The 27,188-nt window shown below is 44.0% G+C and overlaps 1 protein-coding gene across 1 annotated transcript in view; it reads left to right on the top strand.

Annotated features, from left to right (window-relative positions):
* Positions 1-25,137, top strand: part of SNX1 (sorting nexin 1) — a 43,731-nt gene extending 18,594 nt beyond the window's left edge. The window contains exons 2-15 of the mRNA XM_080659652.1: positions 660-768; positions 7,473-7,600; positions 8,043-8,109; positions 11,985-12,028; positions 14,227-14,368; positions 15,012-15,090; positions 15,553-15,628; positions 18,158-18,271; positions 18,452-18,545; positions 19,602-19,807; positions 22,264-22,407; positions 22,937-23,017; positions 23,481-23,552; positions 24,707-25,137. Coding sequence (XP_080515778.1) covers positions 660-768; positions 7,473-7,600; positions 8,043-8,109; positions 11,985-12,028; positions 14,227-14,368; positions 15,012-15,090; positions 15,553-15,628; positions 18,158-18,271; positions 18,452-18,545; positions 19,602-19,807; positions 22,264-22,407; positions 22,937-23,017; positions 23,481-23,552; positions 24,707-24,757 — 1,407 coding nt within the window. The 3' untranslated portion in view covers positions 24,758-25,137. The remainder of the gene's footprint in view (positions 1-659; positions 769-7,472; positions 7,601-8,042; positions 8,110-11,984; positions 12,029-14,226; positions 14,369-15,011; positions 15,091-15,552; positions 15,629-18,157; positions 18,272-18,451; positions 18,546-19,601; positions 19,808-22,263; positions 22,408-22,936; positions 23,018-23,480; positions 23,553-24,706) is intronic.
* Positions 25,138-27,188: the final 2,051 nt, after the last annotated feature.

Here is a 27,188-nt window from a genome sequence, read left to right as displayed (position 1 = left end):
CCCCAGCCTCGCAGCCCCGCAGCCCTGCCTGATACCCTGCCTTGGCCTGGTGCTGCCCCCTCACCTGCTCCACCATCCTGCCTGCAGGGCGATCCATCAGGGCCAGGCCCCCCGCCTGGCTCCCTCAGTGCCTGGGAGCTGGGCAGTGGCCCCACACCCCGCTGCCGCCACTGGTCGCCATCTGCAGGGCAATCGGCAGGGCGATTGGGCCCCCACTCGCACCTGACTTGGCCTAGTACCGCTTGCTTACCTGCTCCACCACCCCGCCACGGTCGCGCTCTCATTGGGGCCCAATGGGGCTGGCAGTGCCTCCACTGCTGCCAATGCCGTGTCGCCAATGCCCACCATGTTCTGCGCCACCCCCTGGTGGTCAGTGCACGTCATAGCAAGTGGTCGAACTCCTGGTCCAAAGATGGCCCAAGGGGACAATTTGCATATTAGGCTTTTATTGTATAGGATTGGTTGATTCTTGTATGTGCCCTGACCAGGCATCAAACCTGCAACCTTGGCATATCAGGACAATGCTCTAATCAATTGATTTACCCATCCAGGGCCAGAATAAATATTCTGCTAAAAAAAAAACCCACAGAAGTCACTTTATAGGTTTATTTTTAATTGTACTGTCTTATTCACAGTATCTCTCTCTTTTATTTTTTTAGAGTAACCCTCAGTATCCAAAGAGAATTACTTCCTTTCCTATCAGCAGTGGCTCCAAAGAAAATGGAATCCATGAGGAACAAGATCAAGAGCCACAGGATCTCTTTGCAGGCAAGTATGGACTCAACACTTGTACTAGGGATCTTTTAAATTACTGAGTTAAAGTAACCTTCCCCCCTTCCTCTAAGAAAAAATACATCTACATATTGGCAGCTTAACTAGGATTGTGAAGGATTCAAAATATATAAAATACAGTCCCTGCCATCAAGATTATTACAGGTTTAGAGAATAAAACATAAATATATAGTTACTTAAGAACGTTAGACAAACTATTAAACAGTAATATAAATGTGACCAGAAGAATGATAGACATACTGAGGCATGGGAGCTCAGAGAGGTTGGAGATCAGACTAAAGCAGTGGCTTTAGACTTTTATGACCAAGACTTATAGTAAGAAATATATTTTATTGTCATCATACAAAATATATATGTACTGCCCAGCTGGCATGGCACAGTGGTTGAGCATTGACCTATGAACCAGGGGGTCACAGTTCGATTCGCTGTCAGGGGACATGCCCTGGTTGTGGGCTCAGTCCCCAGTGAGGGGCATTCTGGAGGCAGCCAATCAGTGGTTCTCTCTGATTATTGATGCTTCTGTCTCTCTTTCTCCCTTCCTCTCTGAAATCAATAAAAATATATTTTTAAAAATATGTATACACACACACACACACACACACATACACATACACATTACACATATACTTACTAGAGATGATTGGGGCCATCTCTCCCAGTCCCGATCGGGGCTGATTGGGGCCAGCCTTGTGGGGGGAGGGACTGCGGGAGGTTGGCCAGCCGTGGGAGGTTGGCTGTGGGAGTGCACTGACCACCAGGGGGCAGCTCCTGTGTTGAGCATCTGCCCCCTGGTGGTCAGTGTGTGTCATAGTGACCAGTTGAGTTGTCATAACGGTCGCTTAGGCTTTTGTATATATACTAGTGACCCAGCGCACGAAATCACGTGAGACCCAGACCCATGGGAAATCATGCAAGACCTGGGACCCCAGACCCTGCTGCGCCACGGGACTCCCCCAAGTCCCGCCGCACTGCGAGACCCAGAGTCAAGTCCCCGCCTACCTGTGCGCACCTCGCCGCACACACAGCCCCACTTACCCACTAGTGCCTTGCCACGCACACAGCCTCCTGGTGACCGCTCTTTGGTCATTACAGCGTTAGGGCCACTGGGTTTTTATAATATAGATAGATATAAATCTGAAACAAGTTTTATTAAATTACTTTCCCTTACAACTTTCAATACAATCTGAAATTTTTTATTATTTCTCTTAATGACATTCACAACCCATTGAATCGATTTCACAATTCACCAAATGAGACACAATCTGTGGTTTGAAAAACACTGGTATAGAATGGGGATTTCTTAATCTTGAAGCTGTTGAATTTTCATCCTAGGGCCAATTAAGAGCCATTGGCAATGTTGAATTTGGGCAACATAATTTTTAGGAAGATTGATCTGGTGGAATCCTATATAATCCTATATGATAAAGAGCTAATATGCAAACGGTCATCATGCCAGGGCCAGGGACCTGAGGCTGCGCCCCCCGCCTAGCCAGGCCGGGGGACCTGAGGCTGAGCCCCCCTCTAGGGAGCTTGACAGGGGTGGGGCTGGCTGGGTCAGGGTCTCACGTGATTTCGAGGCACGCGCGAGTGGGTGGGGACTTGACTCTGGGTCCCGCAGCGTGCCCCAGACTCTGACAGGAGGAAGATTTTCATATACATTTTACTAATTTTCTTTAATCTCTGACACTTCTGTTATACAGAAAGAGCAAATAGCAATATTAAAATATTTCCTCTAATTAATTCCCTTTTAATGTGCACGAATTTCATGCACCGGGCCATGGATTGTAGTGGACAAAGATTGGAAACTTCAGAAGGTATTCACAAATCAGTTCAAGAATGAAATGACAAAACTAAGGTGATGGAAGTAGGAAGGGAAAGATAAAAACTTTTCAAAAGAGAAATCAGGAGAAACCAAAATGTCGGCATAGGTAAATACCTAAACTGCTGCCTCGCACAACAATTTCAAAACTACAACTAAAAGACAAAACAGACATCATCCAGCACCACAGGAAGGCTGGCTGAGTGGAAATTCTACAACTAGAAGGAAAGAGAAAAGCACACTGAGACTCACAGGAGCTGCGGAAGGCAGAGGTACGGAGGCGCACGCACGGAGACTGGCTTTCTCAAGCGGGAGGGAGACAAAAGCTCCCGACTGCTCTGAACTCCAGTTCCGGGTGAGACTCTGGGGACCAGACTCATACAGGGAGAAACTGGACTGTCTGGCAGTGGGCAAAACTCGAGGGCGGCTTTCTCTCAGAGGTGCTTGCAGCGATTACCGCGGGACACTGAGACCCAGGGGCCTCTTAGGGCAGGGCTGATGGGAAGCCATTGCTGTTTGCTCTGCCCTGAGATCCCACCCCACGAAGCCATTGCTGTTTGTTCTGCCCTGAGACTCCGCCCCATCCAAGCTGAGCGCAGAGGCTTTTGCATATGAATGGCATGGTCCTTTAAAATCTAAACTTACCTAACAAACTGCAGCTGAGTCAGTGAGACCCAGAACATCCAAAAGAAGGCCCAAGGCCCTACAGCATCTTGCATTGCTTCACAGCTGGGCCTCATCTGGGCACCTCCAAAACCCAAACAAAGAAGAGGAGTCTGCAGATCTCTCCATAGCTCCTGCTGGGTGGCCTCAGGCAGAGGCTAAATTAGCACCTCTTTGGAAATCCAAGAGCCAGTGTACCCAGGGGTCCGAGTGGGACCATCCAGATTACAACTCCTCAGATCCATAAGGGACACATTCAGGGGGCAGACTCAGTGAGCACCAAAGCCTCACTAAAGCAAGTCTTCTCTCATAAGGGTGTCTCCAGCACAGAAGTTCTCCCAGCACAGACACAGCTGATCCTCACAGCCAATTGGCCTGGAGGTCATTTCCTCCCAGTGATACCAACAACCATCAAGGCTTAACTACAACAAGACTGTGCACACAGCCCACAAAGGGGTGCACCAAGCGTGTCCACCTCAGGTAACTGGGAAGGCTGAGCCACTGGGCCCTGTAGGACACCTAGCACACAAAGCCACTCTATCAACTCAGGGAAGCAGCCAAAATGCGGAGACAAAGAAACAGGTCACAAATGAAAGAAATTGAGGAAAGCAAACTACTGGATATAGAGTTCAAAACCACGGTTATAAGGTTTTTCAAGAATTTTCTAGAAAAGGCCGATAAATTTAGCGAGACCCTCGAGGATATGAAAAAGGACCAACTAGAAATTAAGCATACACTGACTGAAATAAAAAATAATATACAGAGATCCAACAGCAGACTAGAGGATCCCAAGAATCAAGTCAAAGATTTGAAATACAAAGAAGCAAAAAACACTCAACCGGAAAAGCAAAAAGAATCCAAAAATATGAAGATAGTGTAAGGAGCCTCTGGGACAACTTCAAGCGTACTAATATCAGAATTATGGGGGTGCCAGAAAAAGAGAGAGAGCAAGATACTGAAAACCTATTTAAAGAAATAATGACTGAAAACTTCCCCCACCTGGTGAAAGAAATAGACTTACAAGTCCAGGAAGCACACAGAACCCCAAACAAAAGGAATCCAAAGAGGACCACACCAAGACACATCATAATTAAAATGCCAAGAGCAAAAGACAGAGAATTAAAACCGCAAGAGAAAAACAGTTAATTACCTACAAGGGAGCACCCATATGATTGTCAGCTGATTTCTCAACAGAAACTATGCAGGCCAGAGGGGAATGGCAAGAAATATTCAAAGTGATGAATAGCAAGAACCTACAACCAAGATTACTCTACCCAGCAAATCTATCATTCAGAATTGAAGGTCAGATAAAGAGCTTCACAGATAAGAAAAAGCTAAAGGAGTTCATCACCGCCAAACCAGTATTATATGAAATGCTGAAAGGTATTCTTTAAGAAGAGGAAGAAGAAAAAGGTAAAGATAAAAATTATGAACAACAAATACATATCTATCAACAAGTGAATCTAAAAATCAAGTGAATAAACAATCTGATGAACAGAATAAACTGGTGAATATAATAGAATCAGGGGCATAGAAAGGGAGTGGACTGACAATTCTCGGGGGGAAAGGGGTGTCGGGGGTGCAGGAAGAGACTGGACAAAAATCATACACCTGTGGATGAGGACAGTTTTGGGGGGAGTAAGGGCAGAGGGTAAGGTGGCAACCGGGTGGAGGGGAGCTCTGAGGGGAAAAAAGAGGAACAACTGTAATAATCTGAACAGTGAGACATTTAGTTTTAGGACTTGAGTAACTTCTCAAGATGTTTTAGATATTCACTGGAAATTTAAATTATTATATATTTTCTACATGATTAGTGATGATCAGAGTATCTGTGATGTAGCCAAAGGCTTTTCCATCACTCTTATCAAGAGTACAGGGGGGAACCCTAGCCAGTTTGGCTCAGTGGTTAGAGTGTTGGCCTTCGGACTGAACTGTCTCAGGTTTGATTCTGGTCAAGGGCACATATCTCAGTTGCAGGCTTGATCCCCAGGACCCAATATGTGTGGGAGGCAACCAATGGATGTGTCTCTCCCACATCGATGTTTCTCTCTTTCTCTGTTTCTTCCCCCTCCCTTCCACTCTCTCTAAAAAAAAATCAATGGAAGAAATATTCTTGGGTGAGAATTAACAAAACAAACAAACAAAAAAAGAGAAAGAATATAGAGAAAAAAGCGTGTAAGTTTTGATATCTTTGTCACATGAATTTCAATAGAAATGCCACAGCTCTTCAAAGAGCTCTTAGTAGCACTCCAATAAGCCAAGGGTTTTAAATAAGAAGCACCTCCTGTTTCATTTCCAAACACATTTGTTAACTTAATTATTTGTGTGGGGCCTGCATGATGTGAATATCTTAAACATACTAGCTGGTGCTTGTTTCAAAGAATCCTAACTTCTTACATATACTTTTTTGTTTTATACTCCCACAGCGTCAGATTATGTTACCACTCTTTTCTTGATAGGGACTGGATTCCAACAGTGTGACCACCTTATTTGTAGACATGATTCACATTTCATGATTAGGACATTGATCTAGTATTTGGTTACGTCTTATAGACCCCTGTCTCTGGTTTCATTTTAGCTCCAAATGAAAGTCTAGAAAAGAAAAAGAAACCACTTTCTTTGAATTCCCTAAGGGCTAAAATTGAATACCTAGTGATCAAGCCAAACCCAAATGGATATTTACTTTGTTTTTTATTAAAAAGAAAAAAAATCTGAGCTGTTTAGATTTTGAACTGCTAGCTCCATTGCTCTGAGTTGAAATTGCTTTTTTTTTTAATTGCCTATAAAATTGTGATGCCTAAAAATGGTGCATAATGCTCTTTTAAAAGAATCCTCTCTAGGTCACTTAGAGAATGAGTTGTTCTGCTCAACAGAAATTTCCCGGATAGACAAAGGCAGCTCTTAAGCACTATTTTGTAAAACTGTTTTGATTAGAAAGATCAATAATAGTAAAAGTGTAATATGCTAATTAGACCAGACGACCTTCCAGACTAAGCTGAGGCAGCCACTGCAGCTGCAAGGGCTGAGCCCCTTGAACAAATTTCATGCTCAGGCCTCTAGATATTACACATCTTTTAGATATTATACATCTTTTTATCCTCCTTGGACCACATATATTAAACATAACTTAACCTTTGCAAGGTGATCTATAACTATAATTGTGAACAATTCTTAAATTGTGCTAAAAATGCCTGGCCGTGTGGCTCATGGTTGAACCAGGAGGTCAGGGTTTGATTCTGGTCAGGGCACATGCCCGGGATTGCAGGCTCAATCCCCAGTAGGGGCGTGCAGGTGGCAGCCAATCAATGATTCTCTCTCATCATTGATGTTTCTATCTCTCTCCCTCTCCCTTCTTTTCTCTGAAATCAAATTTTTTTTAATGTGCTAAAGCAACAGTACCATCATCAGGTGTGGCAAATAGTCCTTTTCATAGGTATTACGATGTTTGTATATTGGGTCCATTTTTTCTAGTTTATAGTTTTTCTTACTTTTCCTCTGATGTCATTTTTTTTACTGTCAGTATATGTGCCTTTTCTATCATATCGGCTTATAATGTAGGTAACCAAACTTATTCTTCTTTTACAACAATTATAACAAGAATAAATAGGCCCTGGCTGATGTGACTCAGTTGGTTGAGCATTATCCTATACACCAAAAGGTCACCACTTGGATTCCTGGTCAGGGCACATGCTCGGGTTGCGGGCATGCAGAAGGCAGCCTATCTCATGTTGATGTTTTTCCTCTCACGTGTGTGTTTCTCTCTCTCCCCCTCTCCTTTCCTCTCTCTCTAAAAAAATCAATAAAAACATATATGTGTTTTAAAAAGAATAAATAGGATCCATATAAGATTTTAAAGGAATGTTCCTAAGAGTAAAATAAATTGGCACACTTACTTTGGCTGTGTAGTCTTTTTACTTGACAACTGGTTCTTGCCTAAATTCTATGTAAGAGCGGGTAACCAAGTAGTTCTATTTAGAAATGAGAGATGTGGCTCTAAGAAGCTTGTGCTAGAAGAATACTTCCCTTACCATCTTCCCCTTTTATACATGTAAAAATTTCATGATTCTTATTCTCTTAGTCTGAGAACCTCTGAGTATTGCGAGTGGTTGTTCTTATTCTTGTCACAGCCTATAGAACTGAAGTTTAACCATTAAAGACCCATTATTAACCTTCATTGTAAAATATTAACTATTTTTAGATGCCACAGTGGAGCTATCACTGGACAGCGCACAGAATAATCAGAAGAAGGTGCCGGCCAAAACACTCATATCGCTTCCTCCACAGGAAGCCACAAATTCTTCTAAGCCCCAGCAAAGCTATGAGGAGGTGAGAATCTATGCTATTTGTGTGTGTGTATGTATGCATGCGTGTGCGTGCGTGTGTGTGTGTGTGTGTGTGTTTAGAACTATGTTGCCAGTCTGAAATTGAGTATGAACCCTGAGTAAATATTTAGTGTCTGAAGCTCCCATATTCAAGAGTATAGTCTCTTCATTCCCTCCTTAGCCTGACAGAGGCAAGCTCTCCAAAACCTAGCAATTATTCATTATGATCAAAATAAGGTTTTAAGATAATAGATATAACAAAGACGTTTGAACAGCCTCCCAACTTAAAATTGTGGAAGTTGGTTCATTGGTACTGTTGGGAATGGACAACTGAACACTGATACATAGAAGGATAAATCTTGATGTTATATTGATTCAATATTAATACAGGGTAAAATTAATAGCCTTTTTTATATCAAGTCTCATGATTGTTTTCTCTTTAAAAGCTAGAGGAAGAAGAACAGGAAGACCAATTTGATTTGACAGTCGGTATAACTGATCCTGAGAAGATAGGTAAGTGTACTTGGGACTCCTTGTGATGTTAGGATGTGGCTGTGGGAAGTATACTTAGCTTATTTCTAGATAGTTAAGTCCAGAACTGAACTAGCCATTGTAAAGTACTTCCTTGTTATCTTTCCTATAAAATTATACTCCTTACTATGCTTCTAAGGCCAGAAATGTCATTTACCCAGTACTTTACTTAGGTTTTTCTTGGCTTTAGGCACAAAAATCAGAGACTTCAAATACTATTAGAATCCCTTTTTAAAAATCCAGACATCTCCTTCTCCCACAGAGTTAATTAAACCATTTTATTCCCTTTTGAGTTCATAAATCCCATTTAAACACCCAAAAAGACACATGTTCTATACTTTGGGGATACTGAATTTGTTTTTCCCTCAAGCAGTTTGGAATTCTTGTTACAGACCATTTATCATGTACTCTTGATGTCCTAATGAAGTGGGGAGGTCTGCATCTATTTTAGGTAAAGAGTAAAAGAATCAGGTTGAATTTTGGTCAAATTGAAATTAAATTTTCAAGAAACACAATACTTAACTTGGACAGAAGTTGGATTTTTAGAATAACCTCTCCATGTCCCAAGCTTATGAAAGCTATTAGTGAGCAGAGAGCAACAGTCCTCAACTTTCCTTGTTCCAGGTATATCCCTACAGAAGATGCTATATAGAGCCTTATCCTCCTAACCTCCAGTTAAGTGGAAAAATGTAATTTCTAACCTTCTGTCTATGCTGAATTAGAAACAGGAATTTATAAAATCTAGTTAGACTTTATACCAAAACAGTTTGTCGTTAAAATGTTGAGTTTTACTTTTCCTAGACTGTTGCACTGGTAAGATATTTATGAGCATCTTACACACTTCACTCTCCAACAACAGAGGAAATTCAAGACCAATTGTAGCTTTCCTGTCAGGTCACAATGTGATCCATGGCCAACCCGGGACCAGGACTTGGGGTTACATATTTAGAATTCTCTCTTGCCTCTCTGATGTTTATGAATATTCTATAAGCACGTTGGTTTTAAGGTAGTTATTAGCTGCTTTAAAGACTTGGTAGAATAAGATAAACAAATTTTGAGTAAATAATACTAATTGTTTTAATATTTAAAAGTTTTGATGTTTGAACCAGGAGTGGAAGGGAGTGTATCAGTTTCCTAGAGTTTCTGTAACATAATACGATAAACGGGTGACTTAAAGCAATAGAAATAAATTCTCTGAGTTCTGGAGGGCAAAAGTCTAAAGTCATGGAGTTGGTGAGGCCATTCTCCCTTTGCAGGGAAGGACTGTTCCATGCCTCTCTCCTTGATCTGGGAGCCTCAGACATTCCTTGGCTAGTGAATGCATTACTCCAATCTCTGCCTTCGTTGTCACATGGCATTCTTTCTGGGTGTTTTCACATCATTTTCCCTTAATGTGTGTCTGTTTCTATGTCCAAATTTCCCTTTTTTTTAAGGGCACCAGTCATACAGAATTAGGGCCCAGCCTATGGACCTTATTTTCACTTGATTAATTCTATAAAGACCTATTTCCAAATAAGGTCACATTCTGAGATACTGGGATTTAGGACTTTCACTATATCTTTTTCAGGGGAACACAATTCAACCCATTTTTTAAACATAGCATGGATCAGATTTATTTAAATACAAGTCACTTTTGAGGATAAGTCTTCATCTCCTTAGGTTGGTGCCAAGAACCAACTGCTTAAAGCATTTTCATTTTCAAGGCCTGATCTTATTGGAACACCTTTTATTTGTGTGGGCTGTTTATTCAACATGAGGTTCTCATTTCCACATACATTAAATAAAATTAGAATCCTACTTCTATCAGGACATGCTTTTTTAAGTCTTGGTAATTTGCATATGCCATCTTCAACGTTCTGAAATTATTTAGGAAATTAACAAATTTAAAACTACTGTATTGCTAGCCCATTTCTATATCTTGTGAGTTCTCTGTGTATATGCAAGTATTTCTCTTTCCTCACACATTTCCTCAGTGAGAGCAGATGATATGTAGGCAAAGTGTCTGAAGATCCTGCTTTGCTACTGTGGGTTTTTTTTGTGTGTGTGTGTGTTAATCCTCACCGGAGGATATTTTTCCATTTTTAGAAATAGTGGAAGGGAGGGGGAGAGACAAAGAGAAAAACATTGATGTGAGAGGGACACATAGATTGGTTGCCTCTCACATGCACCCCAACCAGAGCCAGGAATTGAGCCTCCAATCAAGATATGTGCCCCTGACCAGAATCGAAACCCGGACCCTTCAGTCCATGGGCCGACACTCTATCCTCTGAGCCAAACTGGCCAGGGCTGCTACTGTGTTTTTTGTATATGTGCACTTAGACTTTTCTTAATTAAGGCAGTAGATTATGGGATTGACCTTTTGGATATTTGACTATGACTACTAGACTGTGAATGAAATTTTTTTGTAAATATATTTTATTGATTTTTTACAGAGAGGAAGGAAGAGGGATAGAGAGTTAGAAACATCAATGAGAGAGAAACATCAATCAGCTGCCTCTTGCACACCTCCTACTGGGGATGTGCCCGCAACCAAGTTATGTGCCCTTGACCAGAATCGAACCTGGGACCTTTCAGTCCACAGGCTGACGCTCTATCCACTGAGCCAAACCGGTTTTGGCTGTGAATGAAATTTTTAAGACTTTTTCTATAAAGTAAATCTAGATACCTTTTTCCTTTTATCAGTGGTAAGCATCCTTAGTGATATTAGGCAATATAGTATGAGTGGTTTAGAAGAGAACTAAGAGCAATAATCAGTATAAAGCAATTTTTAAAGTTGAGTATATGATTTCCATTTTATACATACTCTTATTAGGGGCTGGCAAGATAGAGAAGGCAAGTCCTCTATTCCTATATAGGTATACAGCTTCTTTGTGTACTTTCCCAGCCATCTCACTGAAACCAAGTTGTGACCCTGCTGATCCAGTACTGCACCTTCTTCCCCTGGGCCCTTACCCCACAACCAGTTCAGAAGGTTAAGCAAGTAGTAATTGTTGACCTGGGTTTCCTGTTTGGTGTGGAGGAAAATCAAGGGGTGGGGAGGAAAGGAACAAAATCAACACCAAACACCAGAGTCTAGCCCCAAGCATCAGAGCTGTATCTGTCTACAGTCCAGCGTATGTCTTTTCAGTGCTCAGGGAGTCAATGGTGCCTTTATGTCCCTCAGTGGCGTAGGTCAGGACACTAATAAAGAGAAAAACAATTGCTTGAATCCCAAATTATTTAACAGTCAAAGGCTGTTTCAGAAAAACAATTCCTCCAGGAAAGAGAGATTTGTATGACATCAGGCAACTGAAGTCTCTTCCGGCCAGGCCCTTTGCTCTGGGTGAACATGTTAGATGAGAGAGGTCAATGTCCCCCAGCACCAATGGAGGGGGCCGTGACAGTATTTCTGAAAGAGCAAACCAAGCCCAGAGCTAGCTTAGGGTAGAACTACTTGTTTCCTTTTACATCAGTTGCTTCCTTTGCCTCCTCCTGTTTTATACAGCAAGAGAATTGTTTGGTTTTAGACAGATGTGTGCAACCAGCCCAAATATTGGCATGATAACAACTGATGGATTGTCAGTATCCAGTGCTGCTTTGTGGAGGGCATAAATGGAGCCTGGCTTTGAACAGGGGACTGACTCTGGTCTAACTCAAACTGGGGCCCAGCCAGCATCCATGGGCCATGAAATGCATGAAGGCCCAGAGGCAAAGTAGGAATTGAATTTAGGATAGTATACAACAAAGCTTGCATATGAAACAAGTTTCCCTTCTTATACAGGGCTCCTGTAGCTTATGATTCCTGGTTAAAGGTTAACAAGGTTAGCACTGCTTTGGTTTACAGAATAATCCTCTATTGCTTTCTTGTTCTCCCACAGGGGATGGTATGAACGCCTATGTAGCCTACAAAGTTACAACACAGGTGAGTCCAAGTGACCCTTCTGATGGCTACCTTAATAGAGTTGGGTGCTTATTCCAAGAAGGTCATCATTCAGATTATTTCTGGGTGTTTATTTAGTTTCTTTGCCAAAATCTTCCTTCAAGTTTCCTCAAGATGGAGCAAGCCTGCATCCTCTTGGTAATCTCATCTGAACCTTTCCACTTTTCTTCCAGAGAGCTAACATTTCAGTGTGAAACTTTGTAAGTTTTATTAGGACATGTAGTGTATCTGATATAGTCCTGTCCCTCTGAGGAACTATGTGGCTTAGAGCTAGTTTGGTGGATTGCCCCAAACTATATATCACCTGTTTAAAAATTGTCAGTTCTTCTCAGGTTTGCTATGTGGAACTTCTTTTAATGCTTTCCCGAACCTTTTGCCTTTAGGTCTGGTCTTCCTTTTTTATATAATCTTAATGCATACAAAACTTACACAATGTTGTATGCATGTTATGAAGCATAAAATATGAAGCCCTGAACCTACCATCATTCTTAAGATGAGTACCATTGAATCCCACCTGCGTCTCTCCCTGTCATATCCCTGTCTCACACCTTAGAGATGACTACTCTCCTGAGTTGTCGCTCCTTTATTAAAAAAAAGTCTTCATATGTGTATCCCTAAACAATATACTGTTTTGCTCTGTTCTTGATTTTCATAAAAATGGCGTCATGCTGAAAATAGTGCTTTCTTTACTAGCATTGTTTCTCAACCCATCCATGTTGTGTGTAGCTACAGTTAGTTTATTGTGTGATTATAGCATAACATACTTATCTGTTTTTATGTTGTGAACTAGAGGCCCAGTTCACAAATTCGTGCATGGGTGGGGTCCCTAGGCCTGGCCAGCGATCAGGACCCATTCGGGGCCAGGCCAGTTGGGGCCTGCCGACCGGGGGCAGGGACGAGGGGAGGGACCATGGGAGATTGGCCAGCCAGGGGGATGGCTGGCTGTGGGAGTTTGGCTGTGGGAGCGCACTGACCATCAGGGGGTAGACACTCAACACAGGAGCTGCCTCCTGGTGGTCAGTGTGCATCATAGTGACTGGTTGACCAGTTGTTCCGATCATTCAGTCGTAATGGTCACTTAGACTTTTATATATATATAGGTATTTGGCATATTTGCTGTTTTTATAGTTATGAATTATGAACATTCTTGCATAGTCTCCTAGTATACACATAGAAGAGTTTCTCTAGGGCAGTGGTCGGCAAACTGCGGCTCGCGAGCTACATGCGGCTCACGAGCCGCGGTTTGCCACTCTGTTAACTAATGAGTTTGCCAACCACTGACCTAGACTCTCGATTCCAATAATTACAGGCTGTTGTTGTTCCTTGTGATTAAGCCCCTATCCCAGTGGTCAGCAAACTCATTAGTCAACAGAGCGGCAAACCGCGGCTCTAGGGTATAGAGCCAGGAGTAGTTCCCCTGGGTCATGCAAATGTTGGAAAGGAATACAGCTTAGTCTTTGCACCAATTTATACTCCCATTGGCAGTGTGTAAAAGTTCCTGTTGATACACTTTCTTGTTAATCATTGGCAGAGCCAATCTCCTTAAAGTTTGCCTATCTGGTGAGTATTCAATGATCTCTCATTATCATGCAGGCCTAGTCTTTTTTACTAGAAGTCTCCTTTATGTTGTCTCTCTGCTACTTGTTTCTCTGTCCCCTATAAATTCTATATCCTGTGACACCTTAGGGGTTAAAGTGTCTACAGCGTAGACATTTCATCTGATCCTTCCCCTTAGAAGCACTGTTTAGTCTGTCTATCTTTAGTTTGGCGGCTTTAATTCTAGCAGCTAACACCCTTAATAAGTCAGTGCAGGATGAATGGGTTATAGGTGACCATAGAATTCTAGCTTTATACTAGACTTAAACATTTTTCCTTAGAGCAAGGGTTCTTAACCTGGGAATGAAACTGTATGCTTGAATTTAATTGGCTGCCTTTTGTAATCCTATATATTTTATGCATTTAAAATAATTATTCTGAGAAGGGCTCCATAGACTCCAGATAGCCAAAGGTAACTATAGCTCAAAAATTTAAGAATCTCAGCCTTGGAGAAAGTTATTTACCAGATGGCTAAGACAGGGATCTGGGAAATAAATGCCTTTGATGTCAGCTGGACAACTTTCAAGATACTCCTTCATTCCTTATTTGGAGTGAAATTGCCTTCTGTTTTTTCTCTCCCCAAGACAAGCCTACCAATGTTCAGAAGTAAACAGTTTGCAGTGAAAAGAAGATTTAGTGACTTTCTGGGTCTTTATGAGAAGCTTTCAGAGAAACACTCTCAGAATGGCTTCATTGTCCCTCCTCCACCTGAGAAGAGCCTAATAGGTAAGCCTGTGGTCTTTAATTCTGCTTGGGTGTTTTCTTTGCATTCTTCTGCAATATATTTTCTACCAAAACTATTTCATATAATAATGTAGAGTCTTGTAGTTAGAAAAGAGATATTTCCAGTATTTTCCTATAAGTCTCAGGAGGTCTAGAGAAATAGCTCGTTTTGACATGTTCTCTTTCCTTGGGTATTGTAGAATATTATGGTGTTAGCTTCCACAGGTAGGGTGTGTGTGTGTGTGTGTGTGTGTGTGTGTGTGTGTGTGTGTGTGTTGGTATCTAGGAGACTTAAATGATTGCTGTTCCTTCCAAATTGAAATATAAATTGGATGGGGATTGGGGGAAAAGAACCTTCCCATCATCCTCAGTTGATGTTTGATCTATACTCAGAGTCCCATGGGCCCCCCCTTTTAGAAAACATAGATTCTGCAAGTCCCAGAGTTTAGATCCTTCAGCACTTCAAGACTAATTTCACAAATGACTCGTGTAAAGACCTTTTGTTAATGCTCATGGCATAGAAGTGGCCTTTGATTCTGTTTTGCAGTGCTATTCTTATTGCCTTTCCTCCTGTGGGCTTTCTTACAGGTGCACTCTTTTTTCATGATGATTATTAATTATTTTTGCTTTTTCAATTCTATTCCAGGAATGACAAAAGTAAAAGTTGGGAAAGAAGATTCCTCTTCTGCAGAATTTCTTGAAAAACGGAGGGCTGCTCTGGAAAGGTAAGTGCCATACAACCATTTTCCTGAGTAACATGAGGACTAGTGAGAAGCTGAAACCTTAGACTCAACTGTAAGATGTTCACTGGAGTTAGTAGAGATGAGAAACATGGGTGAATGAAAGACTCACACCTTCATAGTATGTCTAACTTCCCCCAAGTCTCTTACCTGCTCAGCTCAGGAACAGACCATCTTTTCTTTCCCCATCCTGAGTAGGCAGGCAGTCCTCTCCTTGGGCAGTCAAATATGAATAACTGAGGTCTCTTTCTGACCAGTTATTTCTCTTCCCCTTTTAGAAATGTGAAGAACATGAACTTGAATGTGCTTACAAGCAGAGTTATACTTAAGCGCCTTACCTGAGGATGTTTTAAAGTAATGAAAGACATTGCAACCCTGCCGGCACTCTATGACACTCAGAACCAGAGAGGCCAGCCTGACTAACCAGATAACTGCTTAACTCCATAGGTACCTTCAGAGGATTGTGAACCACCCTACCATGTTACAGGACCCGGATGTCAGGGAGTTCTTGGAAAAAGAAGAGGTCAGTATTGTACAGACTGAATTTCATAATTGATAGCTGTCCCTAGCGAAATGAAACTAGTTCATTCAATGAGTATTTGAACACTTAGCATGCATATAGGCTAGTACCAAACTATATCCTACTTTGTAAACACCTAAGAGTGACAACTATTTTTCAGCCTTTGACAGAAAAGAAGCTCTGCCTCTAGTCAAGGCAATTGGTTGTAGAGGTCACACTGCAATCTAGTTTTCTTACTGGATCAACACAGTGATCTATTTGGCAAGTCCTTGGCATGTCTTTCATAGGTTACTACTTGGCTCAAATTGAATACATTTTTTTGTGCCAGGAGCTGAGGGGCATTGGTTCAAAACCAGTTACCACAAACCACAGAACTGCCATGTAGCAAAAGTGTTGATTCAAGTGAACAGTCTTTTTTTTACTGGCTATGTGTAGGCTATTCACGATTGTGAGAAATTGGAGACAGCCCAATTGCTAACAATTGAAGAATTAAGTAAAACTTATCAATACAACAAGTGCTTTATTCTCATCATTAACAAAGTTTACAGAAATGTTTATATTTGCTGGAAGCATATATGAAAATGATAAAAAGTGAAACATGAAAATACAGGTGTAGAAATATGTTAGTCATTAAGGATCAAAAGAAACGCTAGAGCCCTAGTGGTTTGGCTCAGTGGATAGCGCATCAGCCTGCAGACCAAAGGGTCCGGGTTCTATTTTGGTCAAGGGCATGTACCTTGGTTGCAGGCTCCTCCCTGGCTCAGGCCCTGGTCAGGGTGTGTGCAGGAGGCAATCGATCGATGTGTTTCTATCACATCAATATTTCTCTCTGTCTTTCCCTCTCTATTCCATTCTCTCTCTAAAAATCAATGGAGCACTAACCAGTCTGGCTGAGTGGATAGAGCGTCAGCCCAGGAACAGAAGGGTCCTGGGTTCTATTCCAGTCAAAGGCACATGCCTGAGTTGCGGGCTCAGTCCCCAGTGGGAGGTGTGCAAGAGGCAGCCGATCAGAGATTCTCTCTCATCATTGATGTTTCTATCTCTCTTTCCCTCTCCCTTCCTCTCTGAAATCAATAAAAATATATATATTTTTTAAAAGCAACGGAAAAATATCCTCGGGCGAGGATTAAAAAACCCCCACTATAATAAAATAATGTTGTATCTCATAGGAAAGAAAACTAGAAGGAAATAAATGAAAGGACAGGACTATATTTTGTATTTTTCATTTTGTTTTTATTTTTTAATTTGCATATAGTATCTAGTATTCTAGTAAAGAAAGTGCTACTAAGTATATGGGTCTCATCCCCCCCCCCCCCAAATGTCACTTTTTAATTAAAAATTCTGTCTGACACTTTATTTATTTTTTTTTAAATATATTTTATTGATTTTTTACAGAGAGGAAGAGAGAGGGATAGAAAGTTAGAAACATCGATGAGAGAGAGACATCGATCAGCTGCCTCCTGCACGCCCCCTACTGGGGATGTGCCCGCAACCCAGGTACATGCCCTTGACTGGAATCGAACCTGGGACCCTGCAGTCCGCAGGCCGGCGCTCTATCCACTGAGCCAAACCGGTTTCGGCTGTCTGACACTTTAAATCTTTTTACTCCTCCTCTGGGATTCCTAAGTCCATTCTTCTGTTTCACCCACTTATCTCACTTTGTTCCCCTAGGGCAGGGTTTGTGTACACTGTGGCACCGGGGACACTTCAGGCTGGATCATTCTTTGTTGTGGGGGCTGTCCATGCATTGTGCAGCTCTATCCACTAGATGCCAGTAGCAACCCCCTTCCCAGTTTTAACAACCAAAATTATCTCCAGATATAGCCAAATGTGTGTGTGGGGGGAGGAGGGGCGGCAAAATAGTGTCATATTGAGAATTACTGCCCTAAGTGTCCAAAATCTAATTTTTCATTATGGTATGCTATATATATAGGTTTCTCAGCATCCCTTCCGTGCCTTAGGAAAGTTCTGAAAGACTGAACCAATCAAATTGCTATAAATATTTGGCCTTTTTTTTTTTTTTCTTAATTAAATCATCACTAAACATAGCCTCAGTCTGAATAAATAATGTTCCTGTCCTTGGATCTTTAATCACTGGGGAAAATCCAAATACAATTAGAGTACAACTTGAAATAATTTCAAGACCTTAAGTCCAGGTGTGTGCAGAGTATGCTAATCCAAAGGAACTTTTGACTTTTGACAAAAGCATACTTGTTATTTAAGCACTTCATGCCTGGGTGGGCAGACAATCTCAACATGAGGTCACCTGGCCCCACAACATTCACACACTGCTTTCTGCATACAATATCAAAAGCAGAAAATGTTGCTGATTCTGTTTAGCATGGTCCTTTGATTTTTTTTTTTTTTCTGTACATGCTGGTTATAGATTTGTCTGCCTTTGAAAACAATAATCTACAGTTCAAATAATTTGTTTGGCACGTTTTGGGCATGCCATCTGATAGATACTAATTCTTCTGAACCTAAAATAGGGGCAGCAGATAACTTGCCATCCCCGCCTTCTTGGTCTTGTAGCTGCCACGCGCTGTGGGTACCCAGACATTGAGTGGCGCTGGTCTCCTCAAGATGTTCAACAAAGCCACAGATGCAGTTAGCAAAATGACCATCAAGATGAATGAATCAGACATTGTGAGTAGCCCTGTGCTGCCCCTACTCCCTCAGGCATATAGATTGGAAGCCCTGAGGAATCCTGAAATTAGAGACTTTCTTTTTAAGATAATTCAGTTCCTTTTTAAAAACTGCTAAGGAAAGACTGTGCTGTACCTATGTGAATAGCTTCCATTAAAGCTCTGGGCTTGTGTGTTTCAGTGGTTTGAGGAGAAGCTCCAGGAGGTAGAGTGTGAGGAGCAGCGCTTACGGAAACTGCATGCTGTTGTAGAAACTCTAGTCAACCATAGGAAAGGTAACAACCTCTGAAATGCACTTGGAGCCAGGGGAAATTGATGTCTCCAGTGAGTTGGACATGGGAGGGCATGCTGTTCCCAAGCCTCTCAGCCACTCACATTGCAATTCTCTGCCCACCTGGTCCTGATGTTCCGATCGAAAAGATATGCCTGCATCTCCTGGCAAGAAACATGACTCAGTCACTGTGGGCATTGTACTTTCTACCTGGGCGGGAGCCGTCCCAGGTACAGCTAGACCTGGGACGTGGGCTTCTGTTGGTATGATTTGAGTTGGTGGCTTATATCCACAAAATGATATTACAGACTTTAGCTACCTGGTCAAATGAGCAATTTGTAAATGTAGGGAAACCAGATATGTCTCCTAACTCTTTCTCATTTTTTCTTTAGTGAGATTTGCTTAAGAGCTAGTGAATTTTGCCAAATTTGAATGCTTTCCTTTTCTGCCTTAAGCATGCTGGATCAACAGAAACCTAAAGAGGCAAAAACCATTAGAATGAGACCATTGCAAGGGTTGGCCCAGGGCCTACTGCTGTGCTAGGAATGGTTTTTACATTTTTAAAGGATGAATTTTTTAAAAAGCATGTAAGACCATATGTGGCCTGCAAAGCTTAAAATATGTGGCCCTTCACATGAAAAGTTTGTCCTGCTTTAGAATATGCAAGATTGTGCAGTGTGACAGCATTCACTCTCCTGCAGACAGGCTTCTTACCATGAGCTCTACATAAACAGAATCGCCCCTTTGGCCCGTTTGTATTAACTGGCCTCTGGCTCTTCAGGAATAGTGGAGCTGCTTTTTCCAGGGAGACCCAACTAGTGAAGCTCATGCTAGCAGGTGCTTCGCCCTATTCTTGTGGCCAAGCTGCATTCCCTCACTTTGTGAATACCTTTGAGTGTGGTGTGACTGGGTTGCAAGGCCCAAATAGCAGGGGCAGCATTGCTGAGACACGCCAGGCACCAGCTGACTTGTCCCTTTTCTTTTTTGTTGTTTTTGTTTTGTTTTTGACTTCTCCCTTTTCCCTGTGAGATAAGAGCCTCTGCTGTCTTCCTCCTTCCAGAGCTAGCACTGAACACGGCCCAGTTTGCAAAGAGTCTAGCCATGCTTGGGAGCTCAGAGGACAACACGGCCTTGTCACGGGCGCTCTCCCAGCTGGCTGAGGTGGAAGAAAAAGTTGAGCAGCTCCACCAAGAACAGGCCAACAGTGACTTCTTCCTCCTTGCCGAGCTCCTGAGCGACTACATTCGCCTCCTGGCCATAGTCCGAGTAAGCTTCTGTTTCCTCTTTCTCCTCCCGACTTCATTTGTCTTCCCTTTGCTCTCCCCTTCCAAAAAAGTTTCATTCATTATACTTCAAAATAGCCGAAACCTTTTCTATTCTCAAGAGAGAAGGCATCCTGTGAACCAAGAAATCCATTTAACTGTTAGCTAGTTATTGCTAAGTCATTTTGAGGCCCACAGCCAGTTTTTTAAGTGCATTAGGAGAAAAGACCACTCCTGAATTCCCAGGAGGCCCCTCCTTGTTATTGAAGCTGGACAGTGTCCTCGGGCTCCTTTCAAGCCAGGCTATGTCACAGCGCCCTAGCGCAGTCATTTCCTCAGTCCTTTGGTCTTTGCCTCCTTAACAGTAAGCGGTGGCTCTGCCCTGGTAAGAGCTCTTGCTGGCTTCCACTTGTCCTCCAATGTGAGCAGTCAGGTAACTACAGAACCAGCTTGGCATTGCATGGAGGAGTGTGCCCAGGGGCTGAGAGAGCTTGTCACCAGAGCCCTTTGTGTGCTGTGCTGACCACACTGGTAACAACACTGCAGCCTGCCCCTCAGGTCAAGCACCTCACCTTTTCTCCTGGTGGCCAGGACACGGGTTTCCCATGGCCTCTCGGAGCAGCCCAGGAAGCTTCACTGGGAAGTGGGATTAGCTCTCGCATGACATCCCTGAGACAGAGGAAAGAGCCCTGTAAGGCCTGAGCCCGCCCCTGATCTGACTTGGGCCCAGAATGAACGAGCCGCTGAGTTGCAACGGAGCCACCTTCACTCCCCACCCCCCCATCTCCCTGCGTAGAGGCTCCTGTGCTGTCAGGAGCCAAGCTGCTCCCAGGGCTCTCGTTTCCTCTGTGGGCCTGCTCATTGTCCTGTCACGTTGCTTTTTGGTTTGCTAACCCAGAGTGATAAGAAGCTGGAAAAATAACCTGCTTTGGAATTGTTAGAACTGGTCAGACTGCTTAGACTGGAGAGCCATTCCAGGGAAGAGCACTCTCTGGGGAACTGTCAGAGAGGAGCATTGTATGGGATCCCTGGAGGGCAGAGGTTGGATATGGTGTCTGGGCAGGGGGAGCCCCTGTGGACAGGGGTGAGGGAGGCCTGGCTTAAAGCTCCAGGTGCTGGGGCAGCAGGCCTTGGCGCAGAGCTGCCAGCTGGGCTTTTCCCTGAGACTTTCCCTGCCCTCCTGATGGCCATGAGCTGGTGGTGAGAATAGAGAGGGAGCAGATTTCCTCCCTCTCCCCTGAAGGTGGGCTGTACCGCTGTGAGCCCCGGGGTTAGGCTTGAGTCTTACTTGGGTATGAGGTCACCCTTTAATTCTTTGACTTTGAGCTGTTAAGAAATTTCAAGTGATCCTAGTGGCAAAAGGGGAAAGTGATCCTAGTGGATCCTGGGGAAAGTAAATTTGGTGGCATCTCACTCCCTGAGGTTCAAGTTTCAGCAAAGCCCTGTACCTCGAAAACCTCCAGGGAACTTATTATGCCAGGAAGGGGAGCAAATGGAACAGGGCCGAGAGGCTGTCCACAGGCACACATCTTTCCCCCAGACTGTCTCTGGAAGCCTGCAAAGACAGTGGGGATGGGGGATGGTTTGGTTAGGCCAACAACGGTCCTCTGGAAAGCTTGATTGTGGGCAAGTGACTAGAACCAGGGAAAACCAGCAAGTGGATTTTAGGGAGCTTCTTGGGCACTTGATAGCCTAGAGCAGTGGTCAGCAAACTGCGGCTCACGAGCCACATGAGCCGCAGTTTGCCACTCTGTTGACTAATGAGTTTGCCGACCACTAGCCTAGAGCAATTGAGTATATGGATGGGGCGATAGCACTATGTCCCTATGGGGCTTTAAGTGTTTAAAGACCTGTTGAGCTAACCCTGTATATTATTTGGTTGTCAGTTTAAAGGTTGCTTTCTTATGTTGGCCTTCCCTGATATATCTCCCAGGCTAAGCTAGGTCCCAGTTTTATTAAAGTACCCTGCTTGTTTTCTCTATACTCTGCATACTTGTAATTACTTATTGGTGATTATTAACATAATGTCGGTCTTTTCTAGTAGAGTATAAGCTCCATGAAAGGAGAGCCATGTGTGTTTCATTTCCCACTGTGTTCGTAGTTCCTGGCACATGGCAAGCACTCAGAGGAGTGTGTAGGTTCATGGACTGGCTGGCCTGAGGGAGGCGTTCTGCAGCTGTAGTACTGGGCACTGGCCTCAGGCCACCTCTGGTGCTCCCGGCCATCCAGCCTGGGGAGTGGCATGCAGCAGCATGGCTCTGGCCCTCTGGAGGCTGGGAGAGGAGTCTTACTCAAGCTTCTGCTTTTTGACATTAAACTTCAGCTGGGCACTAACACTGGGCTATGAAACCTGCCCTTGCTCGGTCCTTCCCTAGCCCAGCTGCTGGGAGAGACCCCCAGGCAGGGCCGGTGGAGCTCCTGAGGGCTGGTTGTGCTCTTCCCCAACACCTCACCCCACAGGCTGCCTTCGACCAGCGCATGAAGATGTGGCAGCGCTGGCAGGATGCTCAAGCCACCCTGCAGAAGAAGCGGGAGGCTGAGGCTCGGCTGCTGTGGGCCAACAAGCCCGACAAGCTGCAGCAGGCCAAGGACGAGATCGTGGAGGTGAGGCCCCAAAGCAGCCCGACAGGGGCGTTTGCTGGTCCCATTCCACCCAGGTGCTGGGCACGCCACCTCAGGTGAGAGAGGTGATTGAGTGTGAAGGACAGTGGCTGCTGGCTGGCCTTGAGGCCTGCCCTCTTCCTCTTCCCATTCACCCAGACTTCCAATCAGTCTGCTGGAAGGGTCCTGGCAGAATCTTGGAAAAGGTAATTCACATATGCCCCCTGGTGAGAACAAATACAGTTCTTTGGGCGCCCAGCCTTGTTGGTGAGGACCTGACCAGAGCTCTGCAGTTACGAGCTTTCCTAGATGCAGGATCGGCCTGCGAACCAGGCATCCTTTCCAGCCAGCCCCAAGGTGGCCTTCTGCCGGACTCTGACTTACACACTAAATCCCCACATGCTATCTGATCTTACCCTGAGGGACAGACAGAATGACCAATTGAGGTCTCAAATATAGAATTGCTGTCCAAAGACAGACTGATAATGATACCATAATGTTAAGTGATCCTTTTTTTCCTCTTTCTTCCCAGTGGGAGTCTCGGGTGACGCAGTATGAAAGGGACTTTGAAAGGATTTCCACTGTGGTCCGAAAAGAAGTGATCCGCTTTGAGGTGAGATAGAAGATCTTTCTTCTCACAGGTGTGCCATGCCTGCTTTAGTAGTGGCGTTGGTTTTGTCCAAGTCTATTGCGCAGAGACAGGTGGAGCTGCCAGTAACTTGGCAGTTGTGAAAAGGAGTGGCCCTGTGTGTGTGTGTCTTCATGTTCACGTCTATATGTTTGTTCCTAAGGCACTTGTTGCTGCTGAACTAGAACAGTTAAACCCAAAATAAAACTTGTAGCTGTCATATACCCTCTGGTCTCCTGTCCTGTCTCCTCCCCTTCCCACACCCCGCCACACAAAAAACCTCGAAAGACCTTGGCAGAGGCTGTTTGGCTGGAAATTATAGCTATTTCAGGTGCTGGCTCCACTTGCTGAGCTATGTTCAGCATTGGTCAGCAGTAACCACCACCATCCTATCAAGAGGGGAAGAAGCACTGTCTGGGTGGTCAGTGTAGAATCCTGTCTCCTATAGAAAGAGAAATCCAAGGACTTCAGAAACCACGTGATCAAGTACCTTGAGACGCTCCTGTACTCACAGCAGCAGGTATGTAAGTTATGCACGACTTTCATCCTTGCCTGCATACTCCACAGACCAGCTACCTGCTTGTGGCTTTGTGACAGGATGGGCTGGCCCTGCTGGGGGGCGGGAACAGGGAGCAAGGGGTGCCTGTGCCCTGCTATAATCAATAATTAAAAGTAGGCCCTGTTGCTCTAACATGGAACATCCAATAGAGTCTTTTGCTAAGCAGGATTGCCCTAATCCTAAAACGAGTTTGTTTTTAAGAACAAACCCCAACTCTCCTCTCCCTTTAACCCCTTGATACCACCTAACCCAATCCATATGTGGAACAATGGCCCCACTGTGAGGAGCTAACGGAGCTGGGCAAAGCTGTGACCTCCACAGGGATGCTTCCTCTGGGGCAGACCCAGGACTGTCTTCAGAGATTATTCTAGAGGCCTGAAGCATGAAAATTCATGCACTAGAGGGGGGTCCTTCAGCCCGGCCTTCCCCCCCCTCACAGTCCGGGAGCCCTCAGGGGCGGGAGGTGACCCAGTGATCAGGGGAAGGCGACGCCCCCTCATACCTCTGCTGCTGCCACTGCCGGCAGCACAAGCCTCGGCCGGTCCTGGTAACGTGAGCCTCAGGCGTCCCTGGGCGGCCGGTGGGGCTGAGGGTACTGGGAACCGCCATCTTGTGGCTGTGGGTGCTGCCATCCTTGAGGGCGTGGCAGTCAATTAGCATATTCCCTCCTTATTGGCTGTGGGTGCTGCCATCTTTGAGTGTGGGGCAGTCAATTAGCATATTCCCTCCTTATTGGCTGTGTGCGCTGCCATATTTGAGGGTGTGACAGTCAATTAGCATATTCCCTCCTTATTGGCTGTGGGTGCCACCATCTTTGATGGTGTGGCAGTCAATTAGCATATTCCCTCCTATTGGCTGTGGGCGGGTCAATTAGCATATTCCCTCTTTATTAGATAGGATCTAGAGAGATATTGGGCAGTGTGGCTGGCTGGCCAGTCTGTCCCAAGATCTACTCTTAGCCTCACCATTTCCTCAGCTCCACCTCACCTCAGGCCTCTCTTTGGGGGTGGCTGAGGCTCTTGGGGAAGTGCTATGGCTCTGTGCTTACTTCCCTTCCAAGCTCAGGCTCTGCCATTGGATGGGGGCATGTGCTTACTGTCCCCACTTCTTTACAGCTGGCAAAGTACTGGGAAGCCTTCCTTCCTGAGGCAAAGGCCATCTCCTAATGGACCAAGGACAACAGAGCCCACCTGCTCGACGCTGCCTTTTTATACACTGTCCTCCACCTCTGCTGGACCCATGATGCATCCTGCCTAACCTGACTTCACCCCTTCCACCCTGCCCCACAACCAGCTGTCCCGTCATTCTAACCCTTACTGCATTTAGCTCCCATATATATTTTCTTACCTGAGAGAATAGTTTCTTGCTTTAAGCAAAAGACCTATAATAGGTGGTGGAATTATGGGATGGGGTGGAGTATTGATATAAATATATAAATACATATGTATATTTTTCAGGATGTGGTTAGGAACTGGGAATAACGTTTTCTGTTACTCCTGATGGTGCCATGAAAAGATTATGTAATAAAATATTTTAAAATCAGGTCACATGACTCAGAATGTGGTGCTTTTCCCTTTAGGCTGGGGTGCAGTTGGCAAGCAGGTCTCGAATACTCCTAACCCAGGTGCTGCCCAGGTAGAGTAAGTTTCTCGCTGCAGGAGTTCACAACTTCATGCTGCTGCTTCCCTAGGGCACTGGAACTTCCTTTTCTCCATCAACCACAGCGACAGGGTCTCTTAAATCGTTTCATCCTTATTCCCACTTCTTTAGAGAAGGAGTTTTAAAGATGTCTCTTACAATAAGAGGGAAAACCAATTCTCCTGCAAAGGAGGCAGACTTTCTCTTTTATGCCTACACTGTTTCCCTAAGCTGCCCAGGGAGCTCTGAGTCTTGCCTTCTGATAGCACAGTCTTGGGTTCTGAACTCCTTTTTGCCACACATCAAAAGTCCTAAAAAGTGTAAAGGACCGATAAGGAGTTAACTCTTTATCCCCATAGACAAGAGCCAGGCACTCTGCTTCTAGGGAAGGTCATCCAAGAGTTCCTAAACCTTTTAAGGTTCCAAATTTTACTGTCTGTGCCCAAGAGGAAGCATGCCATCAAGAGGGCCCGTGCTGTCAGCACGAGATGAAGGCCTTCAACGGGCCCCCCTCCTTCCCAGTGCTGGCCTGGCCAGGGAGGCCTTCCAGAAGATGCGCTGCTGCTAGGCTTCCCCTCAACCGTGCCCACAGCTGCTTAAGCTGGCTGGTCAGAGGGCTGCCAAGATGCTCTGTAGGCAGGGCTGGCCGACTGCCTACGTGTCCACCACCATCAAAGATGCCTCTGCCTGAGGCACTTAGACCTTCTTTGTCCCGGTGGTTGAAGTTTGGGGAGTGGTAGCCTGAGGCAAGAGAATGCAGTAAACAGCAGGGATTTCCGAGACACTGGCCTGATAGTGATGGGGGAGGGGGAAGGGTGTCAGTGCCACCAAGTTTTTTTTCAACAGGTTGATTTTTTTTTTTTAAGTCACTCATTATCTTTCTACTCCGCTAATATTCTTGTTATCACCTTTGATTGTATCCTCACAGCCTTTCTTATATGCTTACTTTGGCATAGTTATAAAAATATACACATAGAATATTTTGTATCCTGCTTTTATCATTTTACACTGTATATGTTATAAACATTTTGTCTATATTGTTATGTAGCTGCACAAACTTGATTTGTAAGGCTGTGTCATCGTAAGGCTTCCTCAGAGTGGCTGTACCATAATTCTGACTCCTCCCTTGCTGGATTCTTGGTTTGTTTGGTAACTTTTTACATTTTAATATAATTTCAAACTTATAGAAAAGTTACAGGACTACCCAAAGAACACCAACATATTCTTTACCCAAATTTCCCAAGTATTTACATTTTACCAGATGCTTTATGACTAAATGACTTGCTGTATCTACTTTTGCATGTATTTTCTGAGTCATTTGAAAATAAGTTGCAGATGTTGTATCCCTTTACCCCCAAAACTTCAGTATGTATTTCCTTAAGAACATTCTGTCATAACTTATAACCATAAGTATAGTTATCAAAATCAGGAAGTTTAACGCTGATATAATAACTGTTATCTAACCCATGGTCCATATTCAAATTGTGTCATTTGTCCCAGTATCTCCCTTATAGCAATTCCCTTTTTCTTGGTGCAGGTTTTATGTTACATTTAGCTGTACCACATGGTTACATGTGTCTCTCTGAATCTTGAAGAGTTCCCCAGCCTCATTACGCTGGCATTTTTTAAGAATGCAGGCCAGGTAGTTTGTAAAATGTTCCTCAATTTGGATTGGTCTCCTGGTTCCACATGACTAGATTAGGGTTTTTGTATGCAGGGCAGGAACAGCACGGAAGTGATGTCAGTCGGTCCCATTAATGCTGAGGTTCACTCTGATCACTGGGTTAAGTTGATGTTTGCCAGGTTTGTCCATTTTAAATTTACCATTTTCCCCTTTTTGTAACTGAATGAAGAATTAGATAATTTGTGGGGAGATACTTTGAGATCATGTAAATATTTTGCTCATTATCCACTGTGATTTTCTAATTCTATAATTTCTTCTACATTTATTGGTTGGCA

This window comes from Plecotus auritus (assembly GCF_963455305.1).
Source record: "Plecotus auritus genome assembly, chromosome: 1".
Lineage (NCBI taxonomy): Eukaryota > Metazoa > Chordata > Mammalia > Chiroptera > Vespertilionidae > Plecotus > Plecotus auritus.
Note: the sequence above shows the minus strand (reverse complement) of the source record. Positions and strands in the feature narration are given on the sequence as shown.